This window comes from Bombina bombina, chromosome 3 (assembly GCF_027579735.1).
Source record: "Bombina bombina isolate aBomBom1 chromosome 3, aBomBom1.pri, whole genome shotgun sequence".
Classification (NCBI taxonomy): domain Eukaryota; kingdom Metazoa; phylum Chordata; class Amphibia; order Anura; family Bombinatoridae; genus Bombina; species Bombina bombina.
The window spans coordinates 111,538,654-111,555,535 of NC_069501.1; the positions used below are offsets into that span (position 1 = coordinate 111,538,654).

Consider the following 16,882-nt stretch of genomic DNA (forward strand, 5'->3'; position numbering starts at 1 on the left):
ATGTGTAGGTTGGATAAATACTTTGCGGGTACCGGCGAGTACTGACGTTTTTCCTATACCTAAGAGATTAACTGAAATTGTTACTAAGGAGTGGGATAGACCCGGTGTGCCGTTCTCACCCCCTCCAATATTTAGAAAGATGTTTCCAATAGACGCCACCACACGGGACTTATGGCAGACGGTCCCTAAGGTGGAGGGAGCAGTTTCTACTTTAGCTAAGCGCACCACTATCCCGGTGGAGGATAGCTGTGCTTTTTCAGATCCTATGGATAAAAAATTAGAGGGTTACCTTAAGAAAATGTTTGTTCAACAAGGTTTTATATTGCAACCCCTTGCATGCATCGCGCCGATTACGGCTGCGGCAGCATTTTGGATTGAGTCTCTGGAAGAGAACCTTAGTTCAGCTACGCTGGACGACATTACGGACAGGCTTAGAGTCCTTAAACTAGCTAATTCATTCATTTCGGAGGCCGTAGTACATTTAACCAAACTTACGGCTAAGAATTCAGGATTCGCCATTCAGGCACGTAGGGCGCTGTGGCTAAAATCCTGGTCGGCTGATGTAACTTCTAAGTCCAAATTACTTAATATACCTTTCAAGGGGCAAACTTTATTTGGGCCCGGTTTGAAAGAAATTATTGCTGACATTACAGGAGGTAAGGGCCACGCTCTACCTCAAGACAAAGCCAAAGCTAAGGCTAGACAGTCTAATTTTCGTCCCTTTCGGAATTTCAAAACAGGAACAGCATCAACTTCCACTGCACCAAAACAGGAAGGAGCTGTTGCTCGTTACAGACAAGGCTGGAAACCTAACCAGTCCTGGAATAAGGGCAAGCAGGCCAGGAAACCTGCTGCTGCCCCTAAGACAGCATGAACCGAGGGCCCCCGATCCGGGACCGGATCTAGTGGGGGGCAGACTCTCTCTCTTCGCCCAGGCTTGGGCAAGAGATGTCCAGGATCCCTGGGCGCTAGAGATCATATCTCAGGGATACCTTCTAGACTTCAAATTCTCTCCCCCAAGAGGGAGATTTCATCTGTCAAGGTTGTCAACAAACCAAATAAAGAAAGACGCGTTTCTATGCTGTGTACAAGATCTATTATTAATGGGAGTGATCCATCCGGTTCCGCGGTCGGAACAAGGACAAGGGTTTTACTCAAACCTGTTTGTGGTTCCCAAAAAAGAGGGAACTTTCAGGCCAATCTTGGATTTAAAGATCCTAAACAAATTCCTAAGAATTCCATCGCTCAAAATGGAAACTATTCGGACAATCTTACCCATGATCCAAAAGGGTCAGTACATGACCACAGTGGATTTAAAGGATGCTTACCTTCACATACCGATTCACAAAGATCATTACCGGTATCTAAGGTTTGCCTTCTTAAACAGGCATTACCAGTTTGTAGCCCTTCCATTCGGATTGGCTACGGCTCCAAGAATCTTCACAAAGGTTCTGGGTGCCCTTCTGGCGGTACTAAGACCGCGAGGAATTTCGGTAGCTCCGTACCTAGACGACATTCTGATACAAGCTTCAAGCTTTCAAACTGCCAAGTCTCATACAGAGTTAGTTCTGGCATTTCTAAGGTCGCATGGATGGAAAGTGAACGAAAAGAAGAGTTCTCTCTTGCCTCTCACAAGAGTTCCATTCTTGGGGACTCTTATAGATTCTGTAGAAATGAAGATCTATCTGACAGAAGACAGATTAACAAAGCTTCTAAATGCATGCCGTATCCTTCATTCCATTCAACTCCCGTCAGTAGCTCAATGCATGGAGGTGATCGGCTTAATGGTAGCAGCAATGGACATAGTACCCTTTGCACGCCTACATCTCAGACCGCTGCAATTGTGCATGCTGAGTCAGTGGAATGGGGATTACTCAGATTTGTCCCCCACTCTGAATCTGGATCAAGAGACCAGAAACTCTCTTCTATGGTGGCTTTCTCGGCCACATCTGTCCAGGGGGATGCCATTCAGCAGGCCGGACTGGACAATTGTAACAACAGACGCCAGCCTACTAGGTTGGGGCGCTGTCTGGAATTCTCTGAAGGCTCAGGGACAATGGAGTCAGGAGGAAAGTCTCCTGCCAATAAACATTCTGGAATTGAGAGCAGTTCTCAATGCCCTTCTAGTTTGGCCCCAGTTAAAAACTCGGGGGTTCATCAGGTTTCAGTCGGACAACATCACGACTGTAGCTTACATCAACCATCAGGGAGGGACAAGAAGCTCCCTAGCAATGATGGAAGTATCAAAGATATTTCGCTGGGCAGAGTCTCACTCTTGCCACCTGTCAGCAATCCACATCCCGGGAGTGGAGAACTGGGAGGCGGATTTCTTGAGTCGCCAGACTTTTCATCCGGGGGAGTGGGAACTTCATCCGGAGGTCTTTGCCCAAATACTTCGACGTTGGGGCAAACCAGAGATAGATCTCATGGCGTCTCGCCAGAACGCCAAACTTCCTCGCTACGGATCCAGATCCAGGGATCCGGAAGCGGTTCTGATAGATGCTTTGACAGCACCTTGGAACTTCAGGATGGCTTATGTGTTTCCACCCTTCCCGCTGCTTCCTCGATTGATTGCCAAAATCAAACAGGAGAGAGCATCAGTGATTCTAATAGCACCTGCATGGCCACGCAGGACTTGGTATGCAGATCTAGTGGACATGTCATCCTGTCCGCCTTGGTCTCTACCTCTAAGACAGGACCTTCTGATACAGGGTCCATTCAAACATCAAAATCTAACTTCTCTGAAGCTGACTGCTTGGAAATTGTACTCTGGTCAGAGGAGAGGTCATAAGGCTTCGGCTACCTCTCTCTCCTTCTGGCTTCGTAGCATAATTCGTTTAGCCTATGAGACTGCTGGACAGCAGCCTCCTGAAAGAATTACAGCTCATTCTACTAGAGCTGTGGCTTCCACTTGGGCCTTTAAGAATGAGGCCTCTGTTGAACAGATTTGCAAGGCTGCAACTTGGTCTTCGCTTCATACTTTTTCCAAATTTTACAAATTTGACACTTTTGCTTCTTCGGAGGCTATTTTTGGGAGAAAGGTTCTTCAGGCAGTGGTTCCTTCTGTATAATGAGCCTGCCTATCCCTCCCGTCATCCGTGTACTTTTGCTTTGGTATTGGTATCCCAGAAGTAATGATGACCCGTGGACTGATCACACATAACAGAAGAAAACATAATTTATGCTTACCTGATAAATTCCTTTCTTCTGTTGTGTGATCAGTCCACGGCCCGCCCTGTTTTTAAGGCAGGTAAATATTTTTTAAATTATAATCCAGTCACCACTACACCCTGGGCTTCTCCTTTCTCGTTGGTCTTTGGTCGAATGACTGGAGGTGACGTAGAGGGGAGGAGCTATATAGCAACTCTGCTGGGTGAATCCTCTTGCACTTCCTGTAGGGGAGCAGATAATATCCCAGAAGTAATGATGACCCGTGGACTGATCACACAACAGAAGAAAGGAATTTATCAGGTAAGCATAAATTATGTTTTTTCCTAACAATTGTTTGAAAACACTAAGGGGCCTATTTATTATGGTGCGAGCGGACATGATCGGATCATGTCCGCTGCACATCGATAAATGCCGACAGCGTATGCTCTCAGCATTTATCATTGCACCAGCAGTTCTTGTGAACTGCTGGTGCAATGCCGCCCCCTGCAGATTCACGGTCACTAGCAGGGGGTGTCAATCAACCCGATCGTATTCGATCAGGTTGATTTCTGTCCGCCGCCTCAGAGCAGGCAGACAGGTTATGGAGCAGCAGTCTTTAGCGTGATAAATATGCCCCTAAATGTGCTCATGATACAGCTGACTCAGCTAAAAGTAGTGCAGACTGGGTGATAAACCAAATGATGGCTATAATTGAATCGATTCTAATAAGCAACAAATTGGTACACAGTGTTTATGTATACGAGTCTTTGATTGGCTGATGGCTGTCACATAATACAATGGCTAGGGAAATGGAAGCAATCTTTAAAATTTCTCAGAAAATAACTACTTCATAGTAAGTGCTATTCTACTGTATTTAATGAAATGTAATTTCTCCAACATAGGTGTGTCCGGTCCACGGCGTCATCCTTACTTGTGGGATATTCTCTTCCCCAACAGGAAATGGCAAAGAGCCCAGCAAAGCTGGTCACATGATCCCTCCTAGGCTCCGCCTTCCCCAGTCATTCTCTTTGCTGTTGTACAGGCAACATCTCCACGGAGATGGCTTAGAGTTTCTTGGTGTTTAACTGTAGTTTTTATTATTCAATCAAGAGTTTGTTATTTTAAAATAGTGCTGGTATGTACTATTTACTCTGAAACAGAAAAGAGATGAAGATTTCTGTTTGTAAGAGGAAAATGATTTTAGCAACCGTTACTAAAATCGATGGCTGTTTCCACACAGGACTGTTGAGAGGAATTAACTTCAGTTGGGGGAAACAGTGAGCAGACTTTTGCTGCTTGAGGTATGACACATTTCTAACAAGACGATGTAATGCTGGAAGCTGTCATTTTCCCTATGGGATCTGGTAAGCCATTTTTATTACATAAAGAAAAAAAAGGGCTTCACAAGGGCTTTTAAGACTGTAGACATTTTCTGGGCTAAAACGATTTATATATAAGCATATTTTATACTTCATAGCCTTGAGGAATTATTTTAATCTTGGGAATTATGTAAAATAACCGGCAGGCACTGTATTGGACACCTTATTCTCTAGGGGCTTTCCCTAATCATAGGCAGAGTCTCATTTTCGCGCCTCTATTGCGCACTTGTTTTTGGGAAGCATGACATGCAGATGCATGTGTGAGGAGCTCTGATACATAGAAAAGACTTTCTGAAGGCGTCATTTGGTATCGTATTCCCCTTTGGGCTTGGTTGGGTCTCAGCAAAGCAGATACCAGGGACTGTAAAGGGGTTAAATATAAAAACGGCTCCGGTTCCGTTATTTTAAGGGTTAAAGCTTCCAAATTTGGTGTGCAATACTTTTAAGGCTTTAAGACACTGTGGTGAAATTTTGGTGAATTTTGAACAATTCCTTCATACTTTTTCACATTTGCAGTAATAAAGTGTGTTCAGTTTAAAATTTAAATTGACAGTAACGGTTTTATTTTAAAACGTTTTTTGTACTTTGTTATCAAGTTTATGCCTGTTTAACATGTCTGAACTACCAGATAGACTGTGTTCTGTATGTGGGGAAGCCAAGGTTCCTTCTCATTTAAATAGATGTGATTTATGTGACACAAAATTTAGAGAAAATGATGCCCAAGATGATAACTCAAGTGAGGGGAGTAAGCATGGTACTGCATCATCCCCTCCTTCGTCTGCACCAGTCTTGCCCACACAGGAGGCCCCTAGTACATCTAGTGCGCCAATACTCCTTACTATGCAACAATTAACGGCTGTAATGGATAATTCTATCAAAAACATTTTAGCCAAAATGCCCACTTATCAGCGAAAGCGCGACTGCTCTGTTTTAGAAAATACTGAAGAGCATGAGGACGCTGATGATATTGGTTCTGAAGTGCCCCTACACCAGTCTGAGGGGGCCAGGGAGGTTTTGTCTGAGGGAGAAATTTCAGATTCAGGGAAAATTTCTCAACAAGCTGAACCTGATGTGATTACATTTAAATTTAAATTGGAACATCTCCGCGCTCTGCTTAAGGAGGTGTTATCTACTCTGGATGATTGTGAGAATTTGGTAATTCCAGAGAAATTATGTAAAATGGACAAGTTCCTAGAGGTCCCGGGGCCCCCCGAAGCTTTTCCTATACCCAAGCGGGTGGCGGACATTGTAAATAAAGAATGGGAAAGGCCCGGTATACCTTTCGTCCCTCCCCCCATATTTAAGAAATTGTTTCCTATGGTCGACCCCAGAAAGGACTTATGGCAGACAGTCCCCAAGGTCGAGGGGGCGGTTTCTACTCTAAACAAACGCACCACTATACCCATAGAAGATAGTTGTGCTTTCAAAGATCCTATGGATAAAAAATTAGAGGGTTTGCTTAAAAAGATGTTTGTTCAGCAAGGTTACCTTCTACAACCAATTTCATGCATTGTTCCTGTCACTACAGCAGCGTGTTTCTGGTTCGATGAACTAGAAAAGGCGCTCAATAAAGATTCTTCTTATGAGGAGATTATGGACAGAATTCATGCTCTCAAATTGGCTAATTCTTTCACCCTAGACGCCACTTTGCAATTGGCTAGGTTAGCGGCGAAAAATTCTGGTTTTGCTATTGTGGCGCGCAGAGCGCTTTGGCTAAAATCTTGGTCAGCGGATGCGTCTTCCAAGAACAAATTGCTTAACATTCCTTTCAAGGGGAAAACGCTGTTTGGCCCTGACTTGAAAGAGATTATTTCCGATATCACTGGGGGCAAGGGCCACGCCATTCCTCAGGATAGGTCTTTCAAGGCCAAAAATAAACCTAATTTTCGTCCCTTTCGCAGAAACGGACCAGCCCCAAGTGCTACGTCCTCTAAGCAAGAGGGTAATACTTCTCAAGCCAAGCCAGCCTGGAGGCCAATGCAAGGCTGGAACAAAGGTAAGCAGGCCAAGAAACCTGCCACTGCTACCAAGACAGCATGAGATGTTGGCCCCCGATCCGGGACCGGATCTGGTGGGGGGCAGACTCTCTCTCTTCGCTCAGGCTTGGGCAAGAGATGTTCTGGATCCTTGGGCGCTAGAAATAGTCTCCCAAGGTTATCTTCTGGAATTCAAGGGGCTTCCCCCAAGGGGGAGGTTCCACAGGTCTCAATTGTCTTCAGACCACATAAAAAGACAGGCATTCTTACATTGTGTAGAAGACCTGTTAAAAATGGGAGTGATTCATCCTGTTCCATTAGGAGAACTAGGGATGGGGTTCTACTCCAATCTGTTCGTAGTTCCCAAAAAAGAGGGAACATTCAGACCAATCTTAGATCTCAAGATCCTAAACAAGTTTCTCAAGGTTCCATCGTTCAAAATGGAAACCATTCGAACAATTCTTCCTTCCATCCAGGAAGGCCAATTCATGACCACGGTGGATTTAAAGGATGCGTATCTACATATTCCTATCCACAAGGAACATCATCGGTTCCTAAAGTTCGCATTTCTGGACAAGCATTACCAGTTTGTGGCACTCCCGTTCAGATTAGCCACTGCTCCAAGAATTTTCACAAAGGTACTAGGGTCCCTTCTAGCGGTGCTAAGACCAAGGGGCATTGCAGTAGTACCTTACTTGGACGACATACTGATTCAAGCGTCGTCCCTTCCACAAGCAAAGGCTCACACGGACATTGTCCTGGCCTTTCTCAGATCTCACGGGTGGAAAGTGAACGTAGAAAAAAGTTCTCTATCTCAGTCAACAAGGGTTCCCTTCTTGGGAACAATAATAGACTCCTTAGAAATGAGGATTTTTCTGACAGAGACCAGAAAATCAAAACTTCTAAACTCATAGTTCCTTTTGCGCAAATTCATCTAAGACCATTACAACTGTGCATGCTCAGTCAGTGGAATGGGGACTATACAGACTTGTCTCCGACGATACAAGTAGATCAGAGGACCAGAGATTCACTCAGTTGGTGGCTGTCCCTGGACAACCTGTCACAGGGGATGAGCTTCCGCAGACCAGAGTGGGTCATTGTCACGACCGACGCCAGTCTGGTGGGCTGGGGCACGGTCTGGGGACCCCTGAAAGCGCAGGGTCTTTGGTCTCGGGAAGAATATATTCTCCCGATAAATATTCTGGAACTGAGAGCGATACTCAATGCTCTCAAGGCTTGGCCTCAGCTAGCAAAGACCAAGTTCATACGGTTTCAATCAGACAACATGACGACTGTTGCGTACATCAACCATCAGGGGGGAACAAGGAGTTCCCTGGCGATGGAAGAAGTGACCAAAATCATTCAATGGGCGGAGACTCACTCCTGCCACTTGTCTGCAATCCACATTCCAGGAGTGGAAAACTGGGAAGGGGATTTTTTGAGTCGTCAGACATTTCATCCGGGGGAGTGGGAACTCCATCCGGAAATCTTTGCCCAAATCACTCAATTGTGGGGCATTCCAGACATGGATCTGATGCCCTCTCGTCAGAACTTCAAGGTTCCTTGCTACGGGTCCAGATCCAGGGATCCCAAGGCGACTCTAGTAGATGCACTAGTAGCACCTTGGACCTTCAAACTAGCTTATGTATTCCCGCCGTTTTCTCTCATCCCCAGGCTGGTAGCCAGGATCAATCAGGAGAGGGCATCGGTGATCTTGATAGCTCCTGCGTGGCCACGCAGGACTTGGTATGCAGACCTGGTGAATATGTCATCGGCTCCACCATGGAAGCTACCTTTGAGACGAGACCTTCTTGTTCAAGGTCCGTTCGAACATCCGAATCTGGTCTCACTCCAACTGACTGCTTGGAGATTGAACGCTTGATCTTATCAAAGCGAGGGTTCTCAGATTCTGTCATTGATACTCTTGTTCAGGCCAGAAAGCCTGTAACTAGAAAAATCTACCACAAAATATGGAAAAAATATATCTGTTGGTGTGAATCTAAAGGATTCCCTTGGGACAAGATAAAAATTCCTAAGATTCTATCCTTTCTTCAAGAGGGTTTGGAGAAAGGATTATCTGCAAGTTCTTTGAAAGGACAGATTTCTGCCTTGTCTGTGTTACTTCACAAAAAGCTGGCAGCTGTGCCAGATGTTCAAGCCTTTGTTCAGGCTCTGGTTAGAATCAAGCCTGTTTACAAACCTTTGACTCCTCCTTGGAGTCTCAATTTAGTTCTTTCAGTTCTTCAGGGGGTTCCGTTTGAACCCTTACATTCCGTTGATATTAAGTTATTATCTTGGAAAGTTTTGTTTTTGGTTGCAATTTCTTCTGCTAGAAGAGTTTCAGAATTATCTGCTCTGCAGTGTTCTCCTCCTTATCTGGTGTTCCATGCAGATAAGGTGGTTCTGCGTACTAAACCTGGTTTTCTTCCGAAAGTTGTTTCTAACAAAAACATTAACCAGGAGATAGTCGTGCCTTCTTTGTGTCCGAATCCAGTTTCAAAGAAGGAACGTTTGTTGCACAATTTAGATGTAGTTCGTGCTCTAAAATTCTATTTAGATGCTACAAAGGATTTTAGACAAACATCTTCCTTGTTTGTTGTTTATTCTGGTAAAAGGAGAGGTCAAAAAGCAACTTCTACCTCTCTCTCTTTTTGGATTAAAAGCATCATCAGATTGGCTTACGAGACTGCCGGACGGCAGCCTCCTGAAAGAATCACAGCTCATTCCACTAGGGCTGTGGCTTCCACATGGGCCTTCAAGAACGAGGCTTCTGTTGATCAGATATGTAAGGCAGCGACTTGGTCTTCACTGCACACTTTTACTAAATTTTACAAATTTGATACTTTTGCTTCTTCTGAGGCTATTTTTGGGAGAAAGGTTTTGCAAGCCGTGGTGCCTTCCATCTAGGTGACCTGATTTGCTCCCTCCCTTCATCCGTGTCCTAAAGCTTTGGTATTGGTTCCCACAAGTAAGGATGACGCCGTGGACCGGACACACCAATGTTGGAGAAAACAGAATTTATGTTTACCTGATAAATTACTTTCTCCAACGGTGTGTCCGGTCCACGGCCCGCCCTGGTTTTTTAATCAGGTCTGATAATTTATTCTCTTTAACTACAGTCACCACGGTATCATATGATTTCTCCTATGCAAATATTCCTCCTTTACGTCGGTCGAATGACTGGGGAAGGCGGAGCCTAGGAGGGATCATGTGACCAGCTTTGCTGGGCTCTTTGCCATTTCCTGTTGGGGAAGAGAATATCCCACAAGTAAGGATGACGCCGTGGACCGGACACACCGTTGGAGAAAGTAATTTATCAGGTAAACATAAATTCTGTTTTTAAATGACAGACAACTACATTTATTTAAAGGAACATTCTAATTTAGAAATTACATGCTCTAATTTATTAATTAGTGATTTTAGATAACTATTCATTTAATCCCCCAAAGAGGTTAAACACATAGGCATCTCGAGAGCAGGAGATAGCCAGCTTGGTCACTAATGTAAAAAAAATATGTGCTTTAACTAATTAGAGAAAGTCATTTTTGCATTAGAATTTAATTTTACATTTCTAGAAGGTGAACAGCAGCTGCCATCTTTTCATGAATAGGATCAATAGAAAGAAAAAGGCTGTTAGATTTGCAATGCTACAACCTTCTTATCCATTGTGACCTTAACATACATCTCACATATTCTAAAGGATGTCATGGAAAAGCTGTCTACTGGAATATTCAGGTAATGTAATAGCATGCAGTGTATATGGAATTCTGATAAAAATAGCATTGCATAATATTAGAGCAATTTTCTGTGCATACCTGGATTAAATAAAACAACTGTGGCCTTTTCCTGTAAAGTGAAATAAAGCTGCACTGGTTAGTGCACAAAGAAGTATTTATTAAGATCTAAAGCAAAGCTGCCCAAACTACCTCCCATAGGCCAAATCCACCCCCTCCATTGGTTTGTGCATGTCAGGGAGCAGGGCTACCCTGTGTGCAGGAGGTGAAACCCTATGGCAAAGAGCAAGTAAATACAAGGCAAGATACAGATAGGGAAGATCCAAAAAGGCGTAGTGAGAATAATATGGGTCAATCCAGGCAGAAGGTATCATATACGAGAGTCAGGCCAAAGGTCAAAACCAGGAGATCCAATAGTAGGGAAAAGGGAACAGGAGTAGATACAAATGCTTAGTTATGCAGCTAAACAGGCAGAATAACTCAGCAACAAGCCAGGGCTCAGACCGGAATTTAAACCTAACAGGGCCAAAGAATGTTTCCCCCCCCCGTATCCAAGACAACGAAAGCATCAGGTACCAAGTACCCAATGGGAAGGCAGGAAAAAGAGAAGCGTGTCACTAAGATTCCTCTCACTGATGGAAAACACCTGAAACGCTTACCGCGCACATTCTCCTAAAAAGCCGTAGTATGGGAGATAGTTCACATTTCAGCAGAACAATGATTCCAAGCACAGGGTAAAAGGAACTTTGACTAGGTCGCTGTAAGATAGTCACATTTCTGTTCTTGAGCCATTTTAGTCCTGATCTCAATCATTTTGATGATCTGTGGCATTATTTAAGAATTGGAGTTCATAACCACCACCCAAAGAACCTGAACCAACTGGAGCAAATCAAGTAAAATAATTACTCCCATCCAGTATTATAAGCTGGTAAATGTTTACCCCAAAAGACTTAAAGACTTTATATATTGCTCAGGAAAAAAAAATTAAGACACCACTGCAAAATTATGTTTATTTGGTTTTACTATTTATAGGTATCTGTTTGAGTAAAATTAACATTTTTGTTTTATTCCTTTAAACTACTGACAGCATTTCTCCCAAATTCCAATTTGTTATTTTGACCATTTGTCATTTTCCGCAAAATAAATGCCCTAAATGACAATATTTTTATTTAGAATTTGGGATAAATTATGTCAGTATATAGAATAAAATAAAAATGTTCATTTTACTCAAACACATACCTATAAATAGTAAAACTAGAGAAACTGATAATTTTTCAGTGGTCTCTTAAGTTATATATACTGTGTGTGTGTGTGTGTGTATATATATATATATATATATATATATATATATATTACACACACACATACTCAGAAATACCTAATTTTGGCTTTAAAACAAAATCTTAAAGCAGATCAGTTTGCAATAAAAGTATTCTTTTAAAGGGACACTGAACTCATTTTTTTTCTTTTGTGATTCAGATAGAGCATGCAATTTTAAACAACTTTCTTATTTACTCCTATTATCAATTTTTCTTCGTTCTCTTGCTATCTTTAAAAAGAAGGCATCGAAGCTTTTTTTTTGTTTCAGGACTCTGGAAAGCACTTATTTTTTATTGGTGGATGAATATATCCACCAATCAGCAAGAACAACCCAGGTTGTTCACAAAAAATGGGCCGGCATCTAAACTTACATTCTTGCATTTCAAATAAAGATACCAAGAGAATGAAGAAAATTTGATAATAGGAGTAAATTAGAAAATTGCTTAAAATTGCATGCTCTATCTGAATCATGTGGGTTCAGTGTCCCTTTAATTATCATTTGTAATCCAGAATGTTTTTAGATACAGTCATAATTAAAAGTAACTGACTTCCTATGTTTGACAAACACATTCTCTAATTTTATTTTGAGGCATTATGTTCAGCATTAATGTAAGTACAATTTAATGTGACCCCCACATTACGCCACCATTAGTGACTGACTTTCCTTGAAAAAAAATATGGCGCCCTTGATCTAAAGGAGCTTTAAATAAAATTAAATACACCCTAAAATTAACATATTAAAAAAAATACTTTAATTACCTTGTCTGTTTATCCTGTCATTTACCTCTGTAACTTGTTATTTTCCTTCTTTGAGTGAACACTGTATACTTAAAGGGACAGTCTAGTCAGAATTAAACTTTCATGATTCAGATAGGGCATTCAATTTAAAACATTCCAATTTATTTTTAGCATCAAATTTGCTTTGTTCTCTTGGTATTCTTAGTTGAAAGCTAAACCTAGGAGGTTCATATGCTAAAGTTTAAGCTCTTGAAGGTCACCTCTTATCTGAATGCATTTTGACAGTTTTTCACAGACAGTGGGCCATATAGATAACATTGTGCTCACTCCTGTGGAGTTACCTAGGAGTCAGCACTCATTGGCTAAAATGCAAGTCTGTCAAAAGAACTGAAAAAAGCGGGCATATCTTTAGATACAAGGTGATCACAGAGCTAAAAAGTATATTAATATAACTGTTTTGGTTGTACAAAACTGGGGTATGGGTAATACATGGATTATCTATCTTTTTAAACAATACAAATTCTGGAGTAGACTGTCCCTTTAAAGTCTACTGCTGTTTTCCTGAAAATACAACATATTACACACTGTCCCAAATGGTGTTTTCCTTTCTCTGCCTTTAAATGTTCAAAACCCTGCAACTGTTTGTAAAATACAGTTAAAGGGATACTAACCCCTCATTTTTTCTTTCATGATTCAGATAGAGCATGCAATTTTAAGCAACGTTCTAATTTACTCCTATTATCAATTTTTCTTTGTTCTCATGTTATCTTGATTTGAAAAAGCAGTAATAAAAGGTTAGGAGCCGGCCCATTTTTTAGTTCAGCACCTTGGTAGAGCTGCTGATTGGTTTACTACATTTAGCCACAAATCAGCAAGTGCTACCCATGTGCTGAACAAAAAATGGTCTGGCTCTAAAGCTTACAGTACTGCTTTTTCAAATCAAGATAGCATGAGACCAAAGAAAAATTGATAATAGGAGTAAATTAGAAAGGTTCTTAAAATCTCATGCTCTATCTGAACTCATGAAATAAAAAAATTGGGTTTAGTATCCCTTTAAATACTTAAAAAAATAATTATAATTCCGATAGTTTGCCATACAGTGCTTAATTTTTTTAAATTTGCATAAATAAAAATAAGGTAAATATCTCTTTTAATACTGGAATGTTTTGGTACTGTACAATAATTTTCCTGGCACTGAGATAAGTGACATTTTAAGTGTATTACATTTTCTCATTTGAAATAGCTTCTTTTGACTGTTAAAACTGCTGCCTATACTGCAAAGTTTAATACTTCAGTTTTGTCTGTAGACACAGCAGTAGAAATCTACCTCCCACTGCTAGTGGGGGGGAAAGCCCAGCTCATTGAAAAGCTTGTTCTTTTAGCATCCATTCAGCTACTTTGCCTTAGTACATTGTCCCTTTAATGATCTGTACACAACATGTATAACCCTTTGGACTGCACATGATAAAGGGCATAACTAAAAAACCTATTATAAACTTGTATGAACGGCTTAGGTATATTCTTTAGTTCATCATTCTCATGCAATTTACAGATGGCAAGTACTAAAAAGTGAGGCAATCTAAAGTGACCATAATAAAAAGGCAAACTGAACATTTTAGAATTTGCCTTTAAAAAAAAATGTAATTCATTTTACAGTTTAGTATTATTCATAAATAAATATTCTGCAGCAAGTAGTGAGGATTGTTCTTCAAAAACTTTTGTCTGTCTTCTTGTTCACACATTGAATGTTTGTATTAAACTTTACTTTTTTTAGGCCTCAGTTGGATGAACCTGTTCCATTGTACGAAGCCAAAGTTGTCATGGAAATGGTTCAGAAGAAAGAAACGAGAAAGAGACAAGTTGTTCAATTGTGAGGTCTGGATTGAATGTAATATTCTACTCTCTTAGAGATGTAATTCCAGACAGCACATATTTGTTAATGGTCATGGTGACAGATTTTATTGAGAGCTGAAAAGGAATTATTACTTATCAGAATGACGTGTTTTCAGCCAGAGGTGACCTTTCCAGACCTACTCAGGCCATCTAATGGTAATGATGTCTTCCGTGAACTTAATCTGTACAAAATTAAAATAAAGATATATTATTTGTGGTATTCACATGTCTTTTTCTCAGTTAGTGTCTCTTTGATTCTTTAATTACAGAACATTTTTAAAGAAAAAAAAAATGTTACTATCAAAATCCCTGGGAAGTGCTTGTAGTTTTTCTGTACAGTATATTCTGATTTGTTTTGCAGTTGCATCATTTTAAGTTGGTTTATTTAAACTGTACATTTCCAATTTTGAATCATCTCTTTAAGGACTAGATTACTAGCGGAGTGCAAATTTGCGCTCCCACTTGTGCGTTAACTTCGCTAGAAGTAAGCTTTTTACACGCGTCAGGTAGTGTGCATATTGCAAGTTGAAAGTAAAAAGTTTCAAGAACAAACCCCCCCCCCAAAAAACTTAGAATATCGCAAATACGTTAATGTGTTCCCCAATAGACTTCAATGGAGCAACACAAGTTGAAAATAACCAATTTATATATTCAAAAACATCACAAGGAAGACATAAAAATGACTGAACTATACAATTAATACATAATTTTATTACATGCATATATTAAAACACCCATATATAAAAAAGCCCATTCATAAAAATGTTGGATCCTACCAAAAACACACCCAATCTTCAGCAAGCACTCTTTTTCAAAAATATTGTATACTCTTTATGAAATAGTTCTCATCTTATGTTCCTATATTCAAAAGTTTGTCAAAGAATCAATCTGGATATTCAGTAACTTTTATGTGACATTTCTAAATCCCAGGAATAAACTACATACTTTGTAGCCATTTTGGGACAGCCTTAGAGCAACTGTTGAATATCTCAATATGCTTATAATTAATTGCTTATAACGGTATAGCTATACACAGGAGTTTTTTCCTACCATGCCTTTACGTGCTTACTGCCTTGGAAACTTCTTTTACACCTCATCTCCAGCATTACCAGCTTGAGTATCTTTAGCCCAGAATGAGTTGGACCTACCTATGCTAATATGTTCATGAATAATTTCGAGGAAACCTATGTTTACGATAGCATATTGTTTCAACCGTATGGTGCCACCTGGTGGCGATTTATTGATGACATATTTGGCATATGATCCCTAGAGAAATTTGTTGTTGATTTGAATACATTAGTGAGTGGTTTTAAATTCACATTAACATATAGTGCGGAATCTGTTCAATTTTTGGATACTTGTGTATATGACAAGAATGGAAAATTTGTTAAGATATTTATTTTAAATCTACTGATAAAAATAATATTCTGGAATTTGACCATCTACCCAGTCAATTGTTGAGAGTACAAAGGATAGTTGAAGATGAGAATTTGTGTGATGCATGCTTTAATGAAATTTGCAGTACATTTACACAAAGAGGGTATCCAAAATCTTTAACCCAAACACAATTGTAGTCTGTTTACTTTCTTTACCAAGTGGTTTGTAAACTAAGTGATAACAATTAATTAAAAATGTTTTTGTGTCACAGTTCAACACAAGGAGTCACCAAGTGAATACAATTTTGAATAAATATTGGCACACCCCCAGGAATGTAAGAGCGAGAGGAGCACTCTTTATAATAAAACTTGGCTTTATTTCAACAAGTTAAAATTGAACTTCCATAAAACAGCATCCAGCAATAGCCCATACTTGAAAGGAAACAGCTTGCGCGTTTCGGCTACATGCCGTACTCATAGCTGACACAATACTCAACACATGTTATTTAAAAGACTTGATTCCATATCATTGGTTTGCATGCATATTACATCACGAATGGGCTTGCACCTTCATTTTCATTAAAGCTATATGCCATTGCATATACACCAGGGCCTAGATTTGGAGTTTGGCGGTAGCCGTGAAAACCAGCGTTAGAGGCTCCTAACGCTGGTTTTAGGCTACCGCCGGTATTTGGAGTCACTCAAAAAAGGGTCTAACGCTCACTTTCCAGCCGCGACTTTTCCATACCGCAGATCCCCTTACGTAAATTGCGTATCCTATCTTTTCAATGGGATTTTTATAACTCCGGTATTTAGAGTCGTTTCTGAAGTGAGCGTTAGACATCTAACGACAAAACTCCAGCCGCAGGAAAAAAGTCAGTAGTTAAGAGCTTTCTGGGCTAACGCCGGTTTATAAAGCTCTTAACTACTGTACTCTAAAGTACACTAACACCCATAAACTACCTATGTACCCCTAAACCGAGGTCCCCCCACATCGCCGACACTCGAAAAAATTTGTTTAACCCCTAATCTGCCGACCGCCACCTACGTTATACTTATGTACCCCTAATCTGCTCCCCCTAACACCGCCGACCCCAGTATTATATTTATTAACCCCTAATCTGCCCCCCTCAACGTCGCCTCCATCTGCCTACACTTATTAACCCCTAATCTGCCGACCGCAAAGCGCCGCCACCTACGTTATCCTTATGTACCCCTAATCTGCTGCCCCTAACACCGCCGACCCCTATATTATATTTATTAACCCCTAATCTGCCCCCCTCAACGTCGCCTCCACCTGCCTACACTTATTAACC

The 16,882-nt window shown here is 40.8% G+C and overlaps 1 protein-coding gene across 1 annotated transcript in view; it reads left to right on the forward strand.

The window, feature by feature from the left end:
- CRYZL1 (crystallin zeta like 1) overlaps positions 1–14,410 on the forward strand; it is a 248,371-nt gene extending 233,961 nt beyond the window's left edge. Inside the window, exons 13-14 of the mRNA XM_053705957.1 lie at positions 10,194–10,240; positions 14,072–14,410. Of these exons, the coding sequence (XP_053561932.1) occupies positions 10,194–10,240; positions 14,072–14,171 (147 nt within the window). The 3' untranslated portion in view covers positions 14,172–14,410. The remainder of the gene's footprint in view (positions 1–10,193; positions 10,241–14,071) is intronic.
- The last annotated feature ends 2,472 nt before the right edge of the window (positions 14,411–16,882 follow it).